The 26510-nt window shown below is 58.0% G+C and overlaps 1 protein-coding gene across 3 annotated transcripts; it reads right to left on the bottom strand.

The window, feature by feature from the left end:
* Positions 1-411: 411 nt before the first annotated feature.
* ABITRAM (actin binding transcription modulator) lies at positions 412-25493 on the bottom strand. 3 transcript variants are annotated; one of them, XM_032957303.2, is made up of 6 exons: positions 25345-25493; positions 20919-20970; positions 5085-5214; positions 4501-4577; positions 3498-3567; positions 412-1428 (listed from the first exon to the last, which is right to left on the bottom strand). In XM_032957303.2, the coding sequence occupies exons 1-6, from the start codon at positions 25445-25447 to the stop codon at positions 1069-1071; spliced, it is 792 nt and encodes a 263-aa protein (XP_032813194.2). In that variant the 5' UTR covers positions 25448-25493; the 3' UTR covers positions 412-1068. The 3 variants fall into 3 exon arrangements, with proteins under 3 accessions (XP_032813194.2, XP_032813197.2, XP_032813196.2); XM_032957306.2 differs by lacking the exon at positions 25345-25493 and adding an exon at positions 25176-25243; XM_032957305.2 differs by lacking the exon at positions 25345-25493 and adding an exon at positions 24944-25162.
* Positions 25494-26510: the final 1017 nt, after the last annotated feature.

The following is a 26510-nucleotide window of genomic DNA, read 5'->3' as shown; positions in this document are numbered from 1 at the left end:
TTGGGGTGCCGGTCACCGACGACTCACGCCGAGAGACACTCAGGGACCGTGTTCTCAGCCGGTCCCTGAGTGGGACTGTGCTCGGAGCCGGCTCTGGTAAAAGCACGGCTCACATAGAGCCGGAGTCGTGACTGAGAATACGTGACATAAGACTCGCGGGGAGAGCCACGGGCTCGCGCAGAGGGGAGTTGCGATGAAGCGAGGTTTTCTAAAGCGTAGCGAGTTGATGGTCTCGTCCCGGTCACCGTAAAGCAAAACACACAAAAGTGTGACGAGCGTAACGAACGCGGGCGAAATTCTCACGTATTTTCTCTGCCGCGCAAAGTTAATAAACGCGGCAGATACCGGGACACGTTTCAAAACTTCTACTTGCCAAGAAATGCGAATCAAATTGTCTCTTTGCACAAACAGTAAATGACAAAAGGGAGCTTATTTTTAATAACATTTCAGACGCACCGAACAGCCAATTCACTTGGATATTTCTGTGGTAGTGGCCGACTGCCTCGGAGGTCAGAGGACGGCGGAGCCGGCACCGCCGGGAACCTGGGTTCGAATCCGGGTTTCAGCCGTTGCCTCCCGATGAAACCGGCCTCTCGAGTGCAGCGAAGCGATGGGCTCAGCACCGGCCACGGTCGCCTAAACGGTTCTCAGAGGCAGTTCTGCGACATCCGCTTTTGCGTGCTGTTCTTTAACAGGAAGGGGTTGCACCGCTGTCTGCGAGAGGTCCGAATAGAATCTTCGTCCCGCGATGCCGAAGTATTTAGTGAAATAAACCAACGGTAGATATATCAATGGAGACACGGCCAGTGCATTTTTTTGTGAATGAGCCAGAAACACTGGGGGGGGGGGGGGGGGAGCCGCCTTCAGCAGCAGAGAAGACGGCACCAGTAACAACATCGTCGACAAATTTAAACGGAAATAAAAAGCTCCCCTGATGCTCACGGAAAACACGATGGGCGACGGCCGGGACGATCTCACCACACTGGCGGCATCGTCGTCACAGACACCGGCGGAAACAGGCGTCGCTCGCACAGGCAGCAACACCGGCCATCGCAAGACGTCGGTCATCTAGACGGCGATCTCACAGGCGTCACTCTCCCCGCCGTCGACCATGCGCGCGTCGGGCTTAGACGCGTCGCTCTGAGAGACGACGTCTTGCACTTCCGTCTTGGTCCCATCGGTTTCGCAAACTTCGCCGTCGGTCGGACCGTCGGCGCTTGGGGTCGTGGGGGTCGCGGCGGCGGCGGCGGCGGCGGCGGCGGCGGCGGCGGCGCTTCCGGCGGTGACGTCGCCGTCGGCAGGGACCGTGGCGGCGGCGCGCGTCGCCAGCACCCGCAGGTACTCGGCGTGGTCGCAGAGGCCGCTCGTCACGCTCTTGCTCTCCTCAAACTTGGGCAGCACAACGGCGATGTAGCCCTCGCACGACGGCTGCCGGGGGGGACGCGTGGGCGGTCGTCAGCCGTCGGTTCGGGTGATGGATGGTGGGGGTGGGGGGAGGTTAGGGTTCAAGGGAGTGGCACGAGGAGGAGGAGGAGGAGTGGGCAGCAGCAGCAGCAGCAACACGGCGAAGGATTAATCGGAGCCGTCAGCTTCGGTAAGATGCAGCTGCTGGCGTCACACATGGCAGGGAGCTTTAACCGACGGCCCACAGGCCGCATCCGGCCCCTAAAGGCCTCGCTAGTGGCCCCCCGAGTGGCTCGCCGAGCTACGGCACCAAAAACGAATAGCGACAGCTTGCCGCTCTTCTAATGTGCAACTGTGCAAGGGCAGGCTGTGCGTCTGCTATCTCGCGGACAAATCTGGGCAAAAATAATGGCAAGTTACACCCCCCGCCCACCCCATTCATTCATTGCACAATGTTTACCAAACCCTCACCGGCACGGGTTACAGACTTATCAGTAGAAGTCTCTTCACCTACTGACCACACCCTTGTGCGGAGGCTTGCGTTTCACTATTGTGCGCAACCGTGGGCATCATCACACTTCGTCATGGGCAGAGCTGAATGGAAGGAAAGGCAGGATCACGGCTCACGAGAAGAGAGAATATTACATCATGCCGTCGTGGGAAATGACTGCGGCTTGATTGCTGCCGATAACGACGGCGTAGCGTTAGTGCACCTAGGCTGGCGCAAGCGCCGTGGCGACGTCACCGCCACTTACGTGGCGAACGTCAGCTCTTGCCGTTGTAATCGTTGTAATAATGTTACTGTCATCATTGTCATTTGGAGAGGTGGCCAAGAGCGGAATACCGCTGACTTCATTGGACTCCCCTTGCACTGGCGCGGACAGCGGGCGCGGGGCAGCTACCAGCCGAGTGCGAGTAGTTTGTCGTACGCACGGGCTAGGAGCAGGCTAGAAGCGGGCTATGAGCGGGCTAGAAGCGAGCTAGGAGCGGGCTAGAAGCGGGCTAGGAGCGAGCTAGGAGTGGGCTAGGAGCGAGCTAGGAGCGGGCAAGGAGCGAGCTAGAAGCGGGCAAGGAGCAGGTTAGAAGCGAGCTAGGAGCGAGCTAGGAGCGGGCTAGGAGCGAGCTAGGAGCGAGCTAGAAGCAAGCTAGGAGCGGATTAGGAGAGGGCTAGGAGCGAGCTAGGAGCGAGCTAGGAGCGAGCTAGGAGCGGATTAGGAGCGGGCTAGGAGCGGGCTAGGAGCGGGCTAGGAGCAGGCTAGGAGCAGGCTAGAAGCGAGCTAGGAGCGGGCGAGGAGCGGGCTAGAAGCGAGCTAGGAGCGGGCTAGGAGCGGACTAGGAGCGGGCTAGGAGCGGGCTAGGAGCGGGCTAGAAGCGGGCTAGAAGCGGGCTAGGAGCGAGCTAGGAGCGGGCTAGGAGTGGGCTAGGAGCAGGCTAGAAGCGAGCTAGGAGCGGGCTAGGAGTAGGCTAGGAGCGAGCTAGGAGCGAGCTAGGAGTAGGCAGGAGCGGGCTAGGAGCGAGCTAGGAGCGAGCTAGGAGCGGGCTAGGAGCGGGCTAGGAGCGAGCTAGGAGAGGGCTATGAGCGAGCTAGGAGCGAGCTAGGAGCGAGCTAGGAGCGGGCTAGGAGCGAGCTAGGAGCGGGCTAGGAGCGGGCTAGGATCAGGCGAGGAGCGGGCTAGGAGCGGACGCACGCGCGACTTGGCGTTACATAATGAGGGTCAATCAGATGCAGCCGTCGTCATCTGCGCGCCTGTGTTGGGTGCGCGGCGCGCTGTTGTGCAACGCGCAGATCCCGTTACCCGATCGCTGGCTCGCTCGCAAGCACAGCAGCGGCAGAGCCATACATGCGGCTCTACTGCTGCCGCTGCTGTTTCTGCTGCCTTTGCTGATACCACTGCTGCCGCCGCTGCTGTTTCCGCTGCTGCATTTATTGTTACTGCTGCGAATCCCACTCGTAATGCTGTCGCTTTCGTTGCTTGCTAGTGGCGGTACCGCCGCTGCCGCCGCTCGCAACTGTTGTCCTGCGCGAACGCTAATCGCCGCCGCCGGTGCGCGTCTTGCCAGGGCCCCCCCGCTCCCCGCAAAGGAGGTGGCACCTTGTCTCTGACGAGGTGCGGATTTGCGATGAGGTTCTCGTTCACTTCCACGAGTCGCCCGCGGATGCAGCTGCAGCGGGGGAGACAAAAGCGCACGCGGTGACGTCAGCCACCGCCGCCGCCGCACAGCCCCGCGCTCGTTTTCCAAGAAAACGGATTTTCAACGAACAAACGCTTTCTCCACGGGAGCACCCGGGCCTCGCGCCCCCCATCAAACTTGGGCCAGGGGGGGCGGGGGCGGAGTGGGATGGGGGTGGGGGGGGTAAGGGGTGCGTGGGGGGGGGGGGCGGCCGCGTGTCACCGAGCTGCGCTTACACAAGCGACGGGACAAACGGACGTACGGACGCACGCACGGATGGGATGGGAACACGACCCGCGGGCCCGGCACACACGGTTCCAGATGTGCCGCTAACCGTCGCCGAGCAAAAAAACAAGTGAACTAACGTGACCCCTCGACCCCTGGACGCACGGCTCCCTCGCCGCCCCTGCCATCCCTTGATGCAGCCACAGCAGCGGCACAAGGGAGGAGGACTCAAGCGAAGCGAGAAGCCGGCACGCCACATGTTTGCGCGGCGCTGACAGGCCTAACGATGGAGGCCGTAATTGTGCGTGCGCCTTTACTGCCCAGGTCAGGGTTAGGTCACGCAGAGGGCCGGGGTATGAGCTGGGGAATTGCTGCGCTGCTGCCCAGTGGCATGTGGCCGTTTGTTAGCCCGTGACCCCCACGACCCTGCACCTCTCTCTCTCTCGCTCCGGGTGGATGCGGTGACGGGAAGACGAGAAGATGGAGGTTTTTGCCGGGGAGAAGAAACGCGGTGGGTTGCGCACGCCCCGTGCTCCCATGCCCTCGTGCGCTTTGGCTTCTTGGCGGAATAACAAAAAATATATAATGATGTTTTCGTCTTAGGGTCCGGGCAAACTTGTAATTAGATGGGCAGGATTGAAAAGCTGCAACAATCGTGACGGAAAAGTAAATAAACGCCCCTAAACACGGAGGCGGTACCTGTAGATCGTGTACTGCTCCCCGTCCGTGCAGGTGATGCGGCACAGAGGAGAGAACTCGGTGAGAAACTGCCCGCCCTGCGGAACAAAAACAAACGTGGCCCGAGCGGTCGAGCGGTCGAGCGGTCGAGCGGCCGAGCGGGGCCGCGCGCGGATCGCCGCCGCTCTCCGGCGACGCGCCTTCCCGGCCTGTGCCGCGTGGACAACGGCGTCCGTGACGTTCCGGACGAGCTCCAAGAAGGCGGTCGGGGGACGTCGCGCCGAAACGGCACGCGGGAAGACGACCCCCCCCCCCCGACCCCACGAAGGGCGGGCGACGTCCGAGAGCAGGGGGGCCGCGGCAAACGGAACGCGGCGGCGCAACTCGAAATGGGGTCGCGCCACCGAAACATCGTCGAACGTTTGCGGTGTTTGGAAAGCAGAGCACCGAGGTGGGGGGGGGGGGTTGCGGTTGTTGCGTGGTGCGGGCCGCAGCGGCGGTGCGGGGGGGAGGGGGGGGGGGGAGGATGGGGGCGGGGGTACGCGGGCTGCGGGGGCAGGGGGGCGATGGAGAGCGGGAGCGGTGGGAGGGTGGGGGCTGCGTACCCGCTTGCTCTTCCCGGAGACGCGGTTGTCGAGGCGGCTGCACCCGGCGCTGATCTGGTAATCCACGGCGGCGACGTCGCGCCCCCCGCCCAGCACGGGATGCGACTCGGCCACGGTGATCACGCAAATCCTGGGCGACGCGCCGGAACCGCCCCGTTAAAAACCCCGCGGCGGCCCGTGCGACCACGCGTCTTTATGCGAGAGCGCGGGGGGGGGGGGGGGGGGGGGGGGTGGGCTTTGTCCGCCGAAAGCCGTCTCCCCACACGCCGCTCCCGCCGTGCACAAAGGGGAGCGGCCGCGCCTTTCAGCGGCGGCGCAGCGCGCGCCGATTGTGGGTCGATCACTCAACGTCGCCGGGGCTTTTGTGCCGTCGAGGCTCTCGGGCGAGCGTTGTCCGAGGGGATTGTGGGAGCCCGCGGACTCTGTTTGGGCGATCGCCGACAGTGAGCGCGCGAGCCGCCGTGAATGGAGCGAGGGTTTTTTTTTTTTTCCAGGTAATCTAACAAATTAAAGCGACGTCAGGGCGCAGGTCTCCCCGCGGCAACGCGATTCCCCCAGTTGACCCGACGTGGGATGTGGCCCCCCCCCCACCACCACCCCCCACCCAACCCCCCCCTCCTTGTCGCCGGATGGCCCAGGCGACGGCGAGAGGAATGGAGAGGCACATGGTGCCACCATCATTACCGCCACCGCCATCATCATCACTCTTCCATTGCTACGACCGCAATCGCCGTTCCCATGAACTTCACTCAACGGTTCCTCCACCCACGTTTAGGAGCCCATCCACCACCGGGGCTGACTTCGCATTCTAACTTTACCCACGTTTCGCTGCATTATACCCGAATAAAGGTTAGAAAATGGATTGTGATTAAAGGCTGCAGACTCGTTACATCCAAGTTACACGGAAGAATTGTTTCATGTCAACCACTACCACCACGGTCACAACCACCATCACCACACTGCAGGTCACCTCACTTCTCTTTCAGCTTCTTCCCTCGCACTGCTCCACTTCTAAATTCCCTCCTCCCGTCGCCTCTCCTCCCAGGTCCTTACAGCCTCCCTCGATCCGAAGAATCGTGGGAACTCGCGTCACGACGAACGCACTTCGGGAGCGCTGCTGCTTCGTCGCGAGACCGCTCGGCACTTCGTGCCTCTGGTCCCGTGGCTCAGCAACCGTGATAAGAAAAAGCAAAAATAACACAACCCATCGTCGCACGATCGTTCACCATCGCAAAATGTGGCAGCACGCTGGCGCGCGGCTCTGCCGCTACACACGGGGGCAAATAGCGGCCGCCGTTTGAGCTACCGCTGCCACCGCCACCACGGCCGCTCGGCAGTATTCTCGCCAGCGCGGAGCGAGCACCGGGGCCGGAGCGAGTGGAGTTTTGTTTGCCGATTTCCAAATTCTTTGGACGGAGGAGATAAGGAAGCGATAGCTCACGCCGCCCGCCGTTCTTGGAGCGCCGCGCTCTCCCGGCGCCCGCCGGTCCGGACCGGAACGCTGCAGAACTTACACCAGGCTCTGATCGGGCCACGCCGTCACAGCGTGCCGCGGGTCGGGACGTGGGTCGGGACGTGGGTCGGGACGTGGGTCGGGACGTGGGTCGGGACGTGGGTCGGGACGTGGGTCGGGACGTGGGTCGGGACGTGGGTCGGGACGTGGGTCGGGACGTGGGTCGGGACGTGGGTCGGGACGTGGGTCGGGACGTGGGTCGGGACGTGGGTCGGGACGTGGGTCGGGACGTGGGTCGGGACGTGGGTCGCTACACGGAGCGGAGAGAGAGAGACGCGCTAACGGAGACGCGAGCGGAGGCACGCGCACGCGCTGGCTCGTCCGTTCGTCACGTTCGCTCACATCCACCTTCACCTGTCCACCACAGACATCCACCTTCACCTGTCCACCACAGACATACACCTTCACCTGTCCACCACAGACATCCGCCTTCACCTGTCCACCACAGACATCCACCTTCACCTGTCCACCACAGACATCCACCTTCACCTGTCCACCACAGACATCCACCTTCACCTGTCCACCACAGACATCCACCTTCACCTGCCCACCACAGACATCCACCTTCACCTGACCACCACAGACATCCGCCTTCACCTGCCCACCACAGACATCCACCTTCACCTGTCCACCACAGACATCCACCTTCACCTGTCCACCACAGACATCCACCTTCACCTGTCCACCACAGACATCCACCTTCACCTGTCCACCACAGACATCCACCTTCACCTGTCCACCACAGACATCCACCTTCACCTGTCCACCACAGACATCCACCTTCACCTGTCCACCACAGACATCCACCTTCACCTGTCCACCACAGACATCCACCTTCACCTGTCCACCACAGACATCCACCTTCACCTGTCCACCACAGACATCCACCTTCACCTGTCCACCACAGACATCCACCTTCACCTGTCCACCACAGACATCCACCTTCACCTGTCCACCACAGACATCCACCTTCACCTGTCCACCACAGACATCCACCTTCACCTGTCCACCACAGACATCCACCTTCACCTGTCCACCACAGACATCCACCTTCACCTGTCCACCACAGACATCCACCTTCACCTGTCCACCACAGACATCCACCTTCACCTGTCCACCACAGACATCCACCCCTCGGATCCACCCGCTCACCCGCCTGCCATCCTCCCCCTGTGCTCGTCGCCGGCTCCGCTGGCTCCTCCTGCTCTGTGCGAGACGTCGAGCGGCCGGGGGGGGTGCGGGAGGGGGGGGAGCGCGGGCGGGCAAGGGCCCTCGCGAACGCACGCAACTATTACATAACCCCCCCCCCCCCCCCCCCCGGCGACGAGTAACACAAGCCGGTGGGGGCCGGCGCGTCGAGGGAGCCTCACCGCTACTCAGCGGTCGCGAGATTTGACAACGCGCAGAAGAACAACGGGCGCAGGGAGCCCGGCCGGGATCTACTGCACGGGTCCCGAGAGTCGCACGGAGAGCCACAGCCCCGTCGCCATCGTCACCGCGTGCTGCCCTTGACAAGGAAAAGCAGACGGCACGTAGCCTTGCACAGGAACCCGTAGGCAAAGGAACCTAAGCACGTACATAAAGACCCATATGTACATACGTTCACATACGCATTTTCCAACAAACCTAAGGGCTTATATTGAGACCAATGGGCTTATAGAGGAAAGCGGAGACAAAGAAACACATCGACATAAATTGAAACCCATATATTGATATATGAAGCAACAGGGAAACCAATAGGCTTACATACAGACCCCTATAAACCGATCGAGTTAGAGATACCGATAGACTTGCATAGGGCCCTAATAACTTTTATGGAAATCTCTATAATTACATAGAGGCCCATAGACATAAATGGGAATCCAGACTTAGAGAACCGACCCATAGTCTTACACAGAGACTACTAAACTTACACAGAAACCATAGGCTCGCACACAATAGGTACGCTTTAACACTCAAGCATGCGTTCTAACACCCATACGCGCATTCTAATACGCTGTGCCAGTTCACTGAATACCATTTTATTTACCCAGCATGCACTTTCCGTGTGTCTTTAAGCAATTTATTTTTTAAGTTTCTCTGTTTCTGGTGTTGGAACGCGAGCACTTGGGTGTTAGAGCCACCCTTAATATGTGCGTACATAGGTCTCTATGTAACTATAGAGGTTTCGACAGAAGTCTTTGGGGCCCTATATAAGCCTGTGGGTATCTTTTAACTCCAGGAGGTCCGCCGTGTAATCCTGCGGAGTCAAGTAGTCTCTTTGCAAGGCTACGTAGGGGTCTCCAAGCCCACGGATCATTGAGCTGTACGTTGCGAGTGCACCATCGGTGTCAGGTCACGTGGCCACATTTTAATTGGGGGAGCGTTGCCACGCACAGCGGCCGTGCCGTCACGAGTTTGTACCTCTGTCACTGGGAACGCAACGAGCTAAGCGGGAAATTAACTGTAACGCGGAGGGGTTTTTTTTATTTTTTAACCGTACAGCCGTTATTTGACGTTAATTGGCCAAATAAAAGAAATATCATTTGCCGATATTTTTTTTTGCGTTTGCAGTCATTTGCTGCTGCTGCTGTTCATCATCACGGGCGGCCAGTCCGGATTTGAACCCAGACCTGCAGCGGCCGGTTGCTGTCTCTCGGCGCATTGTGACGCATCATCATCATCATCATCCCCCCCCTCTCCCACCGCCCCCACCGACCCCGCTGCCCTCCCCGCGCCAACGGGCCCAACTCTCGCAAAACGCCTCTTAAACGCGTCGTTGACGAGATAATTGAACGAGCATGTTGCACACGCATGCGTGCATACACGTGCGCTTGCACACACACACACGTGCGCTTGCACGCACACACACACACGTGCGCTTGCACGCACACACACACACGTGCGCTTGCACGCACACACACACACGTGCGCTTGCACACACACACACACACACGTGGGCTTGCACACACACACACACACACGTGGGCTTGCACACACACACACACGTGCGCTTGCACACACACACACACACGTGGGCTTGCACACACACACACGTGGGCTTGCACACACACACACACACGTGCGCTTGCACACGCACACAAGTGCGCTTGCGGGCCTCCCGACACGGTGGCGATCCCGCAGAACCCAGTAAAAATTCCTTCTCTTGTTCGGCAGTCCCCAGCGCGGGGGCCCAACGAGCGCCGGACCCCCCCCCCCCGACACTCAAGCGCGACACTCAAGCGCGCCACTGCCCTTCGTTTTTACAATGGCCGGCCCCACGGCGCACACAAAGTGGCCAGCGAGTCGGCAAGATTAACGGCAGGAACTGCTCCGCCGCAACGCGAAGTGTCAACCCGGCACCCGTTAACGGCACAGAAGCCCTCGCTAAGTAAACACGCGGCGTGTTGAGCCTGCGAGCCCCCCCCCCTCCTCCTATCTTCCGCAACCCCACCCCCACCCATGCGCCAACGCCTGATGCGCTACCACTCTCTTGCTGCTCTAAAACAATTATTTTTTTATTTGACCAGCTAAGGGCCCACTGAGAAATGTAGCTCTTTCTCAGAAGCGACCTGGCCACGACACCACCTCATTGATAGCAGCCAAATAGAAAATGTGGGAAGGAAAAACCGGAGGACCCGGAGAAAAATCAACGCGACCACAGGGAGAGAGAGAGAGACACCGCAGACTCCAAATATACAGCAGGTGCCAGGATCGGGATCAAACTCACGACCTCCTGCATACCAAACGAGGTAGTTAACATGTCCTAGCCACCATGGCGCTCTGGGGGGGGGGGAAAGGGGGGCGGCGGGGGAAGGCGGAAGCAGCTCCACCACCCTGCACAATATTTCGATGGCCTAGTTGTGGTTTCAGACAATTTTATGAGATTTAAAGAAATAACAGATAATTAATACAATTATTCTTGACGCGTATTTAATTGGAAGTGCCCTAGGCTTAGATTGGCTGGTGTGCACAGGGGCGGAACGGTACGGGAGGGCGGCCACTCATCCAGCAGTGGCTCGACCGCGGCACCCCGGCCGCTGGCGATTTCATTCCAGATGCAATGAATACGATGCTATGCAAACCACAATCCGCAGTGACCAGCGCGTGGTGAAGTATGGTAAATAAAATCACGAGCGACAAGGCGTGGGGGAGAGCCCTTCCTCTATTGGCAGACAAAACATATATGGATATAACTTTGTTTTAATTATTTAACGGAACTTTAATTTGTTATGTACACACACACAGGCAATTTAGTTTGCCGGAATGGTTTGCCCTATGCCACGATCCCTCCACGGAACGTTCAGCCGGGCGAGCGCCACCGCTCGGCACCACGGTACCACCTGCTCGGCCCGCACAGAGCTCACTCTACGCCAGCAGCTGCTCGCCGCTCTGTTTGGCTGTGCCACGTGTTGCTCGGCGTATAGCCAGCTGCTGCTGTTGCCTACTATTGCTGCTGCTGCTGCTGGTCATGTTGCAGGTTCAGCATCAAGAACTGGCAAAAGCAACAGCAGCAGCAATAAGAGCAGAATACAGCAGCAGCAGCAGCAATAATCATAGCAGCAGACAGTAGCGGCAGCAGCAGACGGCAAGAACAACAGCAGGAACAAGAACAGCAGCCAGAACAGCAGCAGCAGGGTTTTGGGTGTACGAGTAAACGGTGGCACACAACCAAGAACATGACGATGTGATTATTGCTATTATCGCGAGCGTTCCTATCAATAATAATGGAGTGCAGGTACAAAGCTCCAGGGGGTCAGGTGACGTGGAGCCAGCACTCTCGAGCACCTGGGTTCGAATCCGGGTTCTCGGGCGGAGCCACATTATGGTGCAGTGATCTCACTGGTGACCGAGCAAAATAGCCCCATCACATTAAAACATTTGAACAAATTCCAGCTCTGACTATTTAAATGTCTGGTTTGGCCCGCATGCGATAACTGCACGTTTAAAAGGCGAGGACACAGACGACCGAAATCGTCACATCCGACGTATTACAGAGCCGTCCTCTTAGCACACGGTAGTGCACTGCTTGCTCACAGAGTTCCAAAAGCATATTTAATTGTGCTGTTGACACGTGCCACCGACACAATTTGGGGAAAAAAAGGCAATACTTACAACCAAACAAAACGGGAGCAGAAGTTGACACGTGGCAAATATTTGCCTTGCAATAGTTCAACCTGGAAAATCATCACCATCAGCTGTGACCTCTCCACTGCTGGATGACTAACTCCCCACACCGTGGCTTTCTGCCAAGGGGCAGAGGACTTATGAGGCTCCACTCCAGTGTTTTAGCACTCGGCAGAGTGGGGGCACATTGATTAGTAACACCGCGCTATGGACCCGGCAATGCGAATTCAATTCCCAGCTACAACTAATAATCGTTGGCGAGTGACATTCGAACCGGTCCCGGGCCTCCCTCTCTTCACCAACCCGCACTGACCAGCGTGATGAAGTATTGTCAAATAACGCGAATGACCGACACGGCATGGAAATGCCTTCTTCCAGAAGTGCATTAACAAATGGCTGTAAATTATAATTATTATAAAACAGCTTGATCACGCAAATCTACTAAACTCCCAAACAATTCGCTGGGTTACGAGATGGCCAGCGAGTGGGTTTCGTGAAACCCATCTGTACGGACATTTTAAATGAGTATTTTCCCCCTAGTTAGCAAGCTGGGTTTTCTCCGGGCACTCACGATTTTTTTACCGCTCAGAAATATCTCTTCGCTAAAAAAAAGGCAGGTGGCCAAATGTATCCCGATACCGGAACCGTAATAAAAGGGCCAAGCCAAGACTCAAGCGTGGTTTTCCTGGAGAGCAGAAGACCCTAGTTCACACGTATTCGGGCGCCACGGTGGCAAGATGTTAACTACCTCGCTTGGTATACAGGAGGTCGCGGGGTCAATGCCGACCCTGACGGCTGTATATTTGCAGTTTGCATGTCTCTCTCCCCATGGCCGCGTGGCTTGTCTCTGGGCCCCTCTGGTTTTTCCCTACACATTTACAATCAATGTGCGTTTCGAGTATTTGGACGCTGTAAATTCCCACGCGAAAAGCCACATCGTCGGGCTATCATTTGTGATGGCCAGGTCGCTTCTGAAGAAGAGCTGTGTAAGCTCAGTGGGCCCCCTTGCCTGGTAAAAAATAAAATAAAATTAGTAAATAAAAAACATAGTTTAGTACTCGGATGGGAACGCCTGCTGGTAACCACGCTCGCACTGCTACTGCCGCCACCGCGATCGGGAAGCCATCGCTCGATCGCCCTCCGCGGGGGACCAATCACAGCAACGTGGCGCGATGCGCGCTCACGACGTCCGCCGGCCCAAACGTGCGAAACCAAACGAACCGAAAAAAAAAGTAATCCGTATCAAATACCAAACATGGCTCATAAACGTCACCTTGCGACACCCTATAAAAGGAGGCAGTAAATTTCGTTTGTGTGTGGGGATGTGTGGGGCTGGGGGGGGGTCAGTGTGGGGAGGTGCGGGAGAAGTGGTGGTGGGGGGTGCGTATTGCGATGTTAAGGACACACAACAACGCACTTAGCCTTATGTTTCCTGCTGTAAACCGGGGCACTAAAGCTTTTATTGTGCGACAAGAACGCAAGGTCATGGGCAATCACGGGTGTCCGTTATAAAACTCTTAAGGCGGCCGTTAAATTCCCAAACTCTTCCCTTTGTGCTTCGCCTTTGGAGGGAGCTGCCGCTTCCTACACGAGCTGCCGCTGCCCTTTGAAGTGCTGTTCACTTTGAACAATTTGTCCGGCATTCGCGCGGGGATGCAACATCTGTCCGCTCGTTCGCTCGCTCGTTTGCTCACTCACTCACGCGCTCGTTTGCTCACTCACTAACCTCGCTCGTTTGCTCACTCACTCACTCGCTATCGCGCTCGTTTGCTCACTCACTTACTCGCTCGTTTGCTCACTCACTCACGCGCTCGTTTGCTCACTCACTCGCTGTCACGCTCGTTTGCTCACTCACTCACTCGCTCGTTTGCTCACTCACTCACGCGCTCGTTTGCTCACTCACTCGCTGTCACGCTCGTTTGCTCACTCACTCACGCGCTCATTTGCTCACTCACTCACGCGCTCGTTTGCTCACTCACTCACGCGCTCCTTTGCTCACTCACTCGCTGTCGCGCTCGTTTGCTCACTCACTAACCTCGCTCGTTTGCTCACTCACTAACTTCGCTCGTTTGCTCATTCCCACGCGCACTTGCTCACATAATCGCGGAAGCGCCCGTGGGCAAAAATTCACCCTCGGCGCACTCGATCTCGGGAGCCGAGTAGGATTTGAGCTTGTTTAGGAACTGGATGTATGGGTCGTCTATTTATGACTCTTTTTATTGCTACTACGTGTGCAGTACTTGCCGTCTCACGTCAACCTCATTCATCGATTCCTCTCCATTCACTATTGAGGACTCAGTCTACCATATTCAGTGTGGAGTCTCATCAGTACTTTGTTGGACCACCACCACAACGCAGGTCAAAAAGGTAGGTAGGAGCAGGTACGAGGGAGAGTGTATAAGGGCCAGATGGCCGCATCGTTGTGACCATTTGCCACGTTGCACGAGGCTCGGTCATCGCAGCTAACAACAATCCCCGGTACAGACACGGGGAAGGCTGTAGGGGGGCAAGTACTGGAAGCGAGCACGAGGGAGTGTGTTCATCAAACACTCGCACACAAGACAAAGATCCCCCCGCCCCCGTGTAGCCTTCAGACTTTTGGGGCAAGTGCTGTTCGCGAGCGCCTATGAAGGCTGGCACGGTACACGAGGGGGTGGGTGGCCAGCACCAGGCGTGCACACACACACATACAAAAGACAAAGATCCCCCATGTAGCCTTTAACAGTATCTTGGGGAAAGTATATTAAGGCAAGGTGCACAACGTGGTGGTTGGGGGTGCAGCTGACACCACGCTCGATCACTTTTGCTTCCCCAGTGCTGATGTTTACACACAGCACCGGGTACCCATTTGAAGCCGAGAGTCAACTTTGGGTAGGAGGCCCAGGACCGGATCAGATATTCGTCACCGACGTTGGCTGCGAGCGGGAATCGAACTGGGTTCGCCGAGTTCATAGCGCCGACCGCTAGGCTCCCACACTCACAATGCCGCATCGTCATCGTCATCGTCGTCGTTATCGTAAATATCGTTGTGAACGCACGAGTCTGCGGTCACTTCCTGTGTTGAATTTGTGGACGGCAGAAACGTCACTGGCGACCTGGGGTTTTTGTCCACGAGAAGCCAATCTCCTTCCTAAATTCACAGCTTTGTAAATTCCTTCTCTTTAAGAGGAAAAAAACCGCATTATTCGAGACGCGCAAACCGATTCGCCTGGCGCTCCGTGAGCTCGAAACGAATCTACGCGACGGAGTTAACCGACGCGTCGTCACCGCCCCACCAGGCGGGCGGCCGAATGTGTAGCACAGCACTCGGAAACGCACGGACGGACGGACGGACAGACGGACCGAGGGCGCCGGTAGTGGCACTCAAATCTTGCTCCCTTTGCTGCAGTGCGAGTGGGGGGCCCCGTGTTTACACGAGCTGTCATGGGGGGCCTTTCAGCAAGTGCAGCGCCGACCCCGGGGGTACACCGGGGGGGGGGGCACCGGGGGGGGGCACCGGGGGGGGGGCACCGGGGGGGGGGGGGCACCGGGGAGCATCGCGGGGCGACGTGAGGCCACCGCGAGCGAGCTTCGCGAGGGCGCTGGGTTCGGGGTCAGCGATCGCCGAGACCAGGGAGAGCCGGCCAAGTCCTGCCCGTCCGTGGACACTTGGCTCGAGATGACTACGTGCACATGCACGCACGCGTGCAGCGACGACAACAACAACAATAATAATAATACAAGTTATGTAACGGTGAAATGATAGGGCAACGTCCAGGTCGCGATGAGGGAGGAGCGGGGCCAGGCGGTGGCTCGAGCACGGCGCGAAGCAGGCGAGGTGAGCGGACGAAGCCTTCAACCGCCGCTTCAAGACGGCGATGGATTTGGACGCTGCCAAAGTGCAGCGGGGATGGAATTCCAGATGGACCGGGGGACGGCTACGGAGCGACGAGCATGCAAACACACGCACGGACGTTCATGACAAACACGAGTTCAATTCCGCACACACGTACGCACGTGTGAATATTGACAATTCATTCATCCAAACATGCATTCCTGCATGCGGACTTCCAGAATACACAAGCTAAGCACACGTAATTTAGACAATATGGACATTCATGACAGACGCCCGATTTGATACACACACCCACACAAACGGGATACGTATGCACGTTATGAACCCCACGACCTGGGATCGTGCCAATGAGCCGAACATATCACTCCATCTCCGCAGCGGTGGGATTCTCACTATCATCCCTTTATAGCCTTCATCCAGCAGCGGAGAAATCACACCACCCCAACCACTCCATTCACCACAACCCCTCCCCATCCACAATGCCCATCCCTAACCACCACATATCCCCCCCCCCCACCAACAACCACCGCAACCTCCCCAACCACCCAACCACCAAACTCCCCTCCACCAACACAACCCTTCAACCACCATCTCTCCCCCCCTCTCCCCCCAATACGACCCGAGATTAAATAAAAATACAATGCTCAGGCACCCACGCACACAATGGCGGCGCTGTATTATCAAACTCCGCCGCTCTGGTGAGCGTTAGCAGACAGAGGTCGCCCCGACTGGCTCAGAGGTCAGAGATCCGAGCTGTCACGGCCGAGGCCCTGGGTTCGAATCCTGGCAGCCGGATGCGATTGAACCGGGTTTGAGTGCGCCGCGAGTTGATAATCTCAGTCTGGTCACCGATGACCGTGTAACGAAAGAAAATCAACGCATTTACATTTCTTTCTGCGCTTCATTTGGCTATCTTCCAGCTCTGGGGAATTAACAAGAGCGTCACGCTACAAATGTTACTCTCGCACGCAGAGCGGGTGGAGAAAGTGCTGCCCTCTTACGGAGTGGACCAGAGGTCGCTCGAGAGCAGAGGGAGAGCGGAGAGGGAAGATGATGGCGAGCGAGGGGGGGGGGGGAGCAAAGTAGGGATCAGAACGGGGGAGTCGAACCACGGGAGGAGAGTCACTGGAAGGGGTTCAGGGTGACGGGGGAGGGCCCGGGCGGCAGAGGGAGAGCGGGTACCTCCCCACCCACCCACCCAACCTCCCCACCCACCCACCCAACCTCCCCACCCACCCACCCAACCTCCCCACCCACCCACCCAACCTCCCCACCCACCCAACCTCCCCACCCACCCACCCAACCTCCCCACCCACCCACCCAACCTCCCCACCCACCCACCCATCCTCCCCACCCACCCACCTCCCCACCCACCCACCCACCCACCTCCCCACCTACCCCCCCACCTCCCCACCCACCCCCCCCACCTTCCCACCCACCTCCCCACCCACCCCCCCCACCCATCCCCCCCACCCACCCCCCCCCCCACCCACCCCCCCCCCACCTCCCCACCCACCCACCTCCTCACCCACCCCCCCCACCTCCCCACCTCCCCACCCACCCACCCCTACCTCCCCACCCACCCACCCCTACCTCCCCACCCACCCACCCCTACCTCCCCACCCACCCACCCCTACCTCCCCACCCACCCACCCCTACCTCCCCACCCACCCACCCCTACCTCCCCACCCACCCACCCCTACCTCCCCACCCACCCCCCTACCTCCCCACCCACCCCCCCACCTCCCCACCCACCCCACCCCCCACCCCCCCACCCCCCCTCCCCACCCACCCGCCCACCTCCCCACCCACCCCCCCCCACCTCCCCACCCACCCACCCCCCCCCCCCCACCTCCCCACCCACCCCCCCCCACCTCCCCACCCACCCCCCCCACCTCCCCACCCACCCCCCCCCACCTCCCTCCCCCATCCAACCACCCCCCCATCCAACCACCTCCCCCACCCACCCACCCCCCCACCCAACCACCTCCCCCACCTCCCCCACCCACCTCCCCCACCCACCTCCCCCACCCACCTCCCCCATCCACCTCCCCCATCCACCTCCCCCATCCACCTCCCCCATCCACCTCCCCCACCCACCCACCTCCCCCACCCACCTCCGTGCTGCCCGGGCCCCTGTCAAAGACGGAGGCCGTGCTGACGAGCCAAAAGGCGGGCGACCTCTTGGGCGGCCGCTCTCACAGAGGTCACGGGGTGGGTGGGGGGGATGGACGGGGCAGTCATCGGCAGCCTGCAGCTGCAGGGGCGTGGGGTGGACGGGGGGGGGGGGGCGGAGAGACCGCGGCAATGATGGGGTTGAGCGGGCGAGGGGTTTGGGGGAGCGGTCGGTGCGGCGGGGGTGGGGGGCTCCGGGCCCACGCTCGTCAACTCGCACTCCCCGGCTCCACAAACAGCTGAGGCAGCATTTTGACATCCTACAGGTGTCGAATTAAACCCCCAGCTGCACGGGTTTATTTGGGAAAAATGTGTCCTTTGTGGGAATGTTGCCCGTCACCTGCTGCGGCTCCGAATACAGCCCCCCCCCAACCCCCCCGCGCCCCCCCCCTTGACAGCCGTAATTTTAAATAAACCCAACGCACGCATTTTTTCGTTCAGGGACCCCTTGCGGCCTGGGCGATGTCATCGCCTCGCTGAAAAAGTTTATGTTAGGAAAAATAATAATAATGATGATGATCGACGTTCGCAAGCAGCGCTCGCTGGACAAAACACCACTTAATTAAGCTGTTTGTGTTTTGGGACGGTGGTGAAACAAAGGCGGAAATGAGGACCCCCCCATGCGTCGTTCAAGGGGGTTCTCATTAATGCAACGGGGTCCCCCGCTGCATCGCACACGGAAACAAAGGCTCTTTAACGAGCCTGCAGATTTTCTGGGCCATCTCTGTGCGTGCGCTAAGTGTGTGCGTGTGTGCGTTTTTTACCCAAATAAAAACCTGCCAAAACAAAGAACCCCTCTCCCCACCCTCCTCCTCCACCCTTGCTCCCCACGCAACCCCTCCGCTGAAAAGCCGCTGCTGCTTTGGCTGCTGCTGCTGCTGCTGCGTATAATCCAGCCCTGACAAGTCCAGGGGACTCAACGCAGGAATGTTAACAAGATATAAGCGAGAGTGAAAGCTTTGCAAACAGCGTAACTCGAATCAATGTAAATAGCGCAGCGTGCCTGCAACAACGCGCGCTCTCTACCCCCCCCCCTCTCCCCGTCACCGTGGCGGCACCGCCCAGCCCCTCGCAGTCCGGCCCAGGTGTCCGCTTACCTGCTCCGCGTGAACCAACTTCTTACGTTACCTGCGCCGCCCGACTTCGATTTTTTTTAAACCCGAGTAGGCTCAGCGTCACGCGCGACCTTAAATAGATCGCGACGGAAATAGACGCACACACAGACGCGCACACACGCACACACACGCACACACACACACACAGACGCGCGCTCCGTCGAGGCGTTTCGGCGATAGCGCGCGATCGTGTTGGCGCCGTCGTGCTAAATAAGAAACCGACATGCTTTTGGGGGGGGGGGGGGATGAGGGTAATATAGCAGAATAAATATTTGCGTAACGATTAGCAGTCCTTATCTAACGGCAAGGTGGCGTGATCAGGGAGCACGCAGGTGTGAAGTGTTGACCGCCAACACAACCACACAATCACTGTCCCTTTGCACTAACCTGGGCATTACAGATTGTAAGTACCCCCCCCCCCGCCCAAAAAAATATTTGCTCTCGTAGGCACGAATATTCATTCCCACCCCACCCCTTAAGAACCAATACGCAGGAGGTACAAATATTTGAAAGGGCAACACCGCTCCACCGGAATATTCCCAAATACTCATTCCGCTTCACGAACGTTTGTTCACGGTGAGCGCAAGTGGTCACGGTGGACAGAGTAATTTGCCGACGGGTCCACGCGCATGCAAACTAGCGCGCACACACACAGGCATGGTGTGCATGCACGCATGGGCTCTCGGATGCACGCACGCACGCACACATGCACACGCGCGCGCGGTGGTCACAGCAAGCGGGCTCAGGCAGCTGTCTCGACACCAGAGTTTATCAACTCCAGAGTTTCAAACTATCAGGTGCATGCAGTGTGCAGTGGCCCTAACTCGCGCAATTCCACGCTGTAATGGACCGTCGCAGCGCAAATTGCGACACTTTTCAAGTGCCCCTAAACTGTTGAATTCCCTCCCATCGTCTCTTTTTCCAACTTCCCGTAGCGACCCTGCTCAATTCGCTAAACGCTCACCCTCGCAACATCCACCACTCGCTCACAACTGTGAACAGGAGATGAGCGCCACGTTAAGTAACATTGGCCGCTCGGTGTTTTGGGCCTTTGGAGTTGCGCTCCGATAAAGAATGGGATGGGGAGGGGGTGGGAGGGGTGGGGTGGCATGGCCCTGGAATGGAGAAACGCCAGTCAATCACGTGGTGCCTTTCAGCCGCAGCGAACGCAGAGCGCTCTGAACGCAGCGGTGGGGGGGGGGGGTGAAAATCTGCAGGTGACACGCTTCGCACGTTTCACGCCTCGTAACCGCGCCAGCAGCAGCAGCAGTAGGGCCAGCAGCAGCCAAACATCTGCATCGCAGAAAAGGACCTTCAACAGCGCCAAGACCAACAGTCACCCAGGGCCAGAGGAGTTGGAGCTCGAGATTTATATATTCTTGCCATTTTCCCCAACTCGCAATTATATTCCGGCCGAAGAGCGTGTAATGGAAAAACTGGATAAGCCACTAAAGGTCATTGTCCAGGGAGCAGGGCTGGCACCTGAGAACCCGGTCTCATACTTGCCGACCCTCCTGACTGCAGCCGTCGGCTGCCGTTGTTAAAACGCCAACTGCCACGTACCGATTATGAGAGCGTAAAATTGCTGTTCGCTTTCGACCTCGTTGTGCGGAAAAAAAGGGGCTTAAAAAACTGTGGCAGCTTAAATCGGCTCGGTTGCCAAGTAATCACGGACAGCCAAAACCCGGATTCGAACTCAGGTCCCAGTGGTGCTGGTTCAGTCCCTTAACATGGCCCTTATGAGGCCCCTCCAAACCACGATTCGCCCACCCCCCCTCTAACCCGAGCCACCTGGCCACCACAGCAGTTCGGTGATTTTTAATGGGTCGTCTGCTCGTTTACCCTTCAGCTGAATTTTAATTAATCGTGAATGACGATCGGCGCAAATTGCTCCGCGTCATTTCCATCAATCAGGCTCCAGCCACTTTTCCCATCGGACGGGTCCCGGGCACCCGCGAGGGTCTGCGCCATCGCGCTCATGGGTTATTACCGGAATGAACCAAACGAGGGTTAACGAGTCGATTCGTTAATTGGCGACGAGCGGGCTCGCGTGAACGCCGTGCCGCGTGGGCGGGTGGTGCGCCGCTTGCCTGTTGGAGTGCTGCAGGACGCAGTGGTCTTCACAAGCCTTGCCTTTCATATCTGCACGCACAGCACAAACGCACGCGTGCAGCACACACCGCACGCAGCACACGCACGCCACACACAGCACACCGCACGCAGCACGCCACACGCAGCACACCGCACGCAGCACACCGCACGCAGCACACGCACGCAGGGCAGGTATGGGAGAACGGGTTTATTGCCGTTAATTTGTTTTGTAATTCGACACCGACCACAGCAACGTTACACCTGACAAGGCGACGAGGACACGACGACACGACAGCACGGGGCGTCGAGCGCAGCAGCCCTAGGACGGCGTTCGCTGGGCGGGGGGGTGGGGGGGGGGTGTGGTGGGGGGGGCAGCGGGCAAAAAAAAATCAATCAATCATTTAAAATAAAATACTCTCACCCTCGGAACGTAAACATTTGCACGGGCTCTTTATATTCTTTTAAAAAGGTCTCACAATTAGTACTTTGCCGATGTTGGAAAGGTCAAAAAGTCAGTATGTACAATGTCATTAAACAGGGCACTGGCAACTGCAGGGCTGTAAAGTCAAGCCACTGGCCATAAACCAGAAACTGTAGCCCTTAATTAAAACCAAACAGAAATAATAATGGGAATGGGCTTCGGCTTTCAACATCAATTTTGGATTTACTGTAGATGTGCGAGCCTCGGTCAAGCAGATTGCGCCGAAGAATTCCTCCTGGCGCCAGCGCCCGCCGGAGCCTTAATCAGCATTTTGTGGCGGCCGAGGAGCGAGCGTGGATGGAGGAAGCGGCGACGGCGTCGGTGCCCACCCGCCCGCCCTGCTCCGAGAGAGGAGGCCTGCCTCTCTCTCCGGCAGGAATGCTAACAACAGTAAATCCTCGGGCCAGGGGTCTCTACTCGTGGCCATAAAAAATGTCAACAGTGACCTGCGAAGCTGCACCGTTCCGACCCCTCGTTAAATGACTTCATTCAACCTCGGGGCCCCCCCGAGCCATCGGCCGCTCCTTCCTGTGCCTCCATTTCCCCGGGACCTGCTCGACAATAATGGAGTTTAACTGCCACCGCCACCACAGACTGCCGATGCCATCGTCACAACCGCAACCGGTGGTCACCACCTTGCCGAAGTCGCCATCCCATCGTCACCGCCTGCCGATATCACCACCACCGCTCCCTCCACCACCGCTCCCTCCACAACCAACACCAGAGGCACACGCATAATGGGAGGGTGGAGGACGAGCTATGATTTCTCTAAATAAGGGAGCGTTTAGGGCGCCCGGTGTCTCCCGCGGGGGTTTCTGAACAAACTCGTCCGAGTCGCTGCAAGAATACTGCCGGAGGGGAAGGACGGCACACCTGTAGGAGGGACCCCTCCTCCCCCGTCCATTGGGAAGAGGGAGTGCTCTCGCTCATAACATCTGGCAACAGGGCGGCGTTTGTTTAACAGGCCTGTCTATGCTGATGAGACCCAGAAGGTGGAAAAGCAGCCCAGAGTTTGCTTGTTTAGGCAAAGCCTGCGGGGATAACATTGGTCTGGAAGGTCAATGAGCTGAATGACCTTCCAAAACACAAACGTGGAGCAAAAATGTTGAAAAGTGCACAAAGAAGCCCGGAGAAGGACATTCGGGGAATGACACCAAGATAGGAACACGTGGATCAGAGGGCATATGCCAGTTATCGGCATCACATTGACCGTTGTGGACATTGTGACGATGTCCGGTGGTCGAGACTAATGACGGAGTAGCAGCCAAAGGAGTGAACACGCCTGAGAATACGTAGATTGGGGAGACGGAGAAATGCAAACCACCTCGTGTGTTCAATGCAGGACCGTGACAAACCGTGACGGCTAGGGAAGGCCTTTATCCAACCGTTGATAGATCATGGCTGAGCAGGATATGTATTTGTACTGGAGGAATCCGATAAGCTATAAAGATCTTTTTTCGCAGATGTCCAACCGGGATGGGTCAGAACGTGAGGATATTACCCTGCATGCCATTAATCAAGATCGATTCTCACGATCACGATGCGTGCATGTATTATTAACAGATTATTTTCGATTCGCACACACTGCGACTGGTTCACATGAAACCCTGGAGCCACGAGAGAGGGAGATTCTACAATCGCAAAAGATGGAGAATCCCCTCTCGAATTGAATCGCCACCACCGAATCGTTACAATTCCTTGAACCATGTGGCGGGGGACATGAATAGTTTTATGGCTCATGGCAGTAATGGGAGGTACCCAGAGGTAACCTAAACTATTTTTACTTTACCAGGTACGTCCCACTGAGCTATGTAGCACTTTTTCAGAAACGACCTGGCGACAAATGATATCTCAACGAAGTGGCTTGTCACGTGGAAATGGAAAGCAACCAAATACTGAATTCGCGTGATGTCGATTCTGAATGTGAGGAGAAAAACCAGAGGACCCGGAGACAAATCCACGTGACCACGGGGAGACACGCAAACTCCAAATATACAGCAGGCGCCAGGGTCTGTATCGAATCTACGACCTCCTGCATACCAAGCGAAGTAGTTAACATCTCGCTACCGCAGCACCACGGTACCTAAATAAAATCTCATGTAACTCTGCACAGATAGATTCAAGAACTGCCACTTGCTCTACAACCTCGCCACCTCGCAGATCGGTGGGTTTGAGAGTTTAACAAATTTGGCGAATGCGGTTCACATACCTGGCAACCCCTTATCAGTGCCCTACCTTATTACAGACCAAGTCAGACCTTATTGGTCACCCCGTGCCATTATAAATCTCAAAGTTCATCCTACAAAGTCCCATCAGAAGGGAGAAACACAAACAAAGACAAAAATTCTGTTACTAAACAAAAACTGTTTTATGTATGAATTATAATAATTGGTGTCAATGATGCTACTTATGCTACCGTCTGTGATCTTGCATGCTGATGCTGCTGCTTGCTTGATATGTGGATGCACAACACTAACAAACCTGTCAACACCTTATCAGTGCCGACCTTATTACAGACCAATTCAGACCTTATGGGTCACCCCGTGCCCTTATAAATCTCAACGTTCATCCTACAAAGAGCCCAACACAAGGGACAAGCACAAATAGACAAACTAAATTATTTGCCCGCACATGAAACGGCTGTACTCCGCATGAACCTGCAAACTCAATCTCCCTGTACAGGAACACGGGGTTGAGAACCGTGTGGGTTGGCAGCTTCTGGGTTTACTACTCTGGAGCGTTTGGCTTCACGTGGGGAAGAAACCTGAGAACCCGACCCCGCCCCATCGCTGTACCGCCAACTCCGTCACCCCCCTAACCCAATCCTACAAACACGTGGAATTCCACGGCAGACTCCCGGCAGAAGTAACTGAACCCCCCAGGGCCTCCATCCAGCTGAGTTGCCCAGATCCGATGGAGATCGCCTCCAAGCAAGGTGAACGGTCCTCCCGTAACGCGCATGCATCCAAGCGCGTTGATTACCACATCAGTGATGCATTCATTAATCCCGCGCGCAGGGGTTTGTCAAGCACGTCGACTATGCCTCTGTTTAAGGAACGAAACAGGTGGACCTTCTGCACAAATATTCCTGATGGAGCCTGTTGTAAATACCGGCGAAACGTCGTACTCAGGTTGTACATGTTGCGGCTTGGCTCTGCAACACACCGGTGTTGCTGTACGAGCGACGAATTGGCCACGTTCTGTTTTACGTGACACGAAGCCTTACCAATTGGCTGTGTCGGGTGGTGGCGGGTTTAACGACACATTAATTTTTTTACGCGATCTAACACCTAAAAGAACCCCCCCTCCCGTATTATGGAAGGTGGTCCTGTTGCAGCGAGTTTAAAATAATAATAGCAATCACATGCAAGCAGTTAATCCTGACCGACAACCACACGGTCAAATCCACGGACGAACGCGGCATCGCCCCTGCAAGCCGCGCGTGCCGTTCAGGGGTCTCCCGCTTGACCATACTTCACCAGCCCCGGCTCGCGGCCACCCCAGCGACGTTTCACGCCGAGCCCCGGCCGCAGGCCACGTTACCGAGAAGCCCACGGCGCGCCGGCCGCGTGCGCCGTGGAGCCCCCGATGGTCACGGACTGACAGGGCGGAGTGGCAGGCTACAAGGGGGGTGGTGAGGGCAGTAAGGAAGTAGGCCCGACGGGAAAGGGATATCGGCTTCGTGCGGCAGGGAGGCCGCGATAGACGGCGGCGGCCGGCGTGGGTGGGGGGAGGCCTTCATCCAGCAGGGGATTGACCACAGAAAGTTTTTTACCCGCGCAATGTTCCACACGAGGCGCGCGTCGCGGTAAACAAACGCACGTGGGGCGGGCGGGCGGGCGGGACAGCGCCACCCCCCCACACCACGCAAGCCTCTCTAGGCCCGGCCCGGCTCTCCCCCCCCCCACCGCCAAAGAGATGATGGGGGGGGGGGGGTACCGCACCTGTCTTGTAATGGCGGGTGAAGTATCGCTCCAGCACGGTGGGGGGCCGCGACGACCCCAGATCTCCCGCGTCCCGGTTCGCGTCCCCGGCCCGGCTCTCCATTGTCGCCCTTCACGAATCCCCCCGCCGCACCCCCGCCCCTCCTACAGCCCCGCCCCCCACCGCCGCGAGTGGGCGAAGGGCGCTCGCCATTGGTCGTAGCGGCGAGGTGGCCGGGGCCAATGGGAAGGCGGCGCGAGCAGCAAGCGCGCGCGCCCCTGCGGTGAGTGGTGGGGGTGTGTGGGTGGGGAGACCGGCAGCACGTGTTGGGGTGGCACACGTGTTGGGGTGGCACACGTGTTGGGGTGGCACACGTGTTGGGGTGGCACACGTGTTGGGGTGGCACACGTGTTGGGGTGGCACACGTGTTGGGGTGGCACACGTGTTGGGGTGGCACACGTGTTGGGGTGGCACACGTGTTGGGGTGGCACACGTGTTGGGGTGGCACACGAGAGACTTGGGTGGCACACGTGTTGGGGTGGCTCACGTGTTGGGGTGGCACACGTGTTGGGGTGGCACACGTGTTGGGGTGGCACACGTGTTGGGGTGGCACACGAGAGACTTGGGTGGCACACGTGTTGGGGTGCAACACGGGCCTTCGGTGGCACACGTGTTGGGGTGGCACACGTGTTGGGGTGGTACACGTGTTGGGGTGGGACACGTGTTGGGGTGGCACACGAGAGACTTGAGTGGCACACGTGTTGGGGTGGCACACGAGGGACTTGAGTGGCACACGTGTTGGGGTGGCACACGAGAGACTTGGGTGGTACACGTGTTGGGGTGGCAGACGAGAGACTTGAGTGGCACACGTGTTGGGGTGGCACACGAGAGACTTGAGTGGCACACGTGTTGGGGTGGCACACGAGAGACTTGGGTGGTACACGTGTTGGGGTGGCACACGTGTTGGGGTGGCACACGTGTTGGGGTGGCACACGTGTTGGGGTGGCACACGTGTTGGGGTGGCACACGAGAGACTTGGGTGGCACACGTGTTGGGGTGGTACACGTGTTGGGGTGGCACACGTGTTGGGGTGGCACACGTGTTGAAGTGGCACACGAGAGACTTGGGTGGCACACGTGTTGGGGTGGCACACGAGACTTGGGTGGCACACGTGTTGGGGTGGCAG

This window comes from Petromyzon marinus, chromosome 19, assembly GCF_048934315.1.
Source record: "Petromyzon marinus isolate PM22_M1 ecotype Great Lakes invasive population chromosome 19, UKy_Petmar_22M1.pri1.0, whole genome shotgun sequence".
NCBI lineage: Eukaryota > Metazoa > Chordata > Hyperoartia > Petromyzontiformes > Petromyzontidae > Petromyzon > Petromyzon marinus.
Note: the sequence above shows the minus strand (reverse complement) of the source record. Positions and strands in the feature narration are given on the sequence as shown.

Coding starts and splice junctions, on each gene's coding strand:
- ABITRAM (XM_032957303.2), bottom strand. CDS start 25,447: ATGGAGAGCCGGGCCGGGGACGCGAACCGGGACGCGGGAGATCTGGGG. Junction 5,215..20,918: donor GTCCTGCAGCACTCCAACAG/GCAAGCGGCGCA, acceptor CGCGTCGCCCAG/GATTTGCGTGATCACCGTGG. Junction 1,429..3,497: donor CGCACCTCGTCAGAGACAAG/GTGCCACCTCCT, acceptor CCCCCCCGGCAG/CCGTCGTGCGAGGGCTACAT.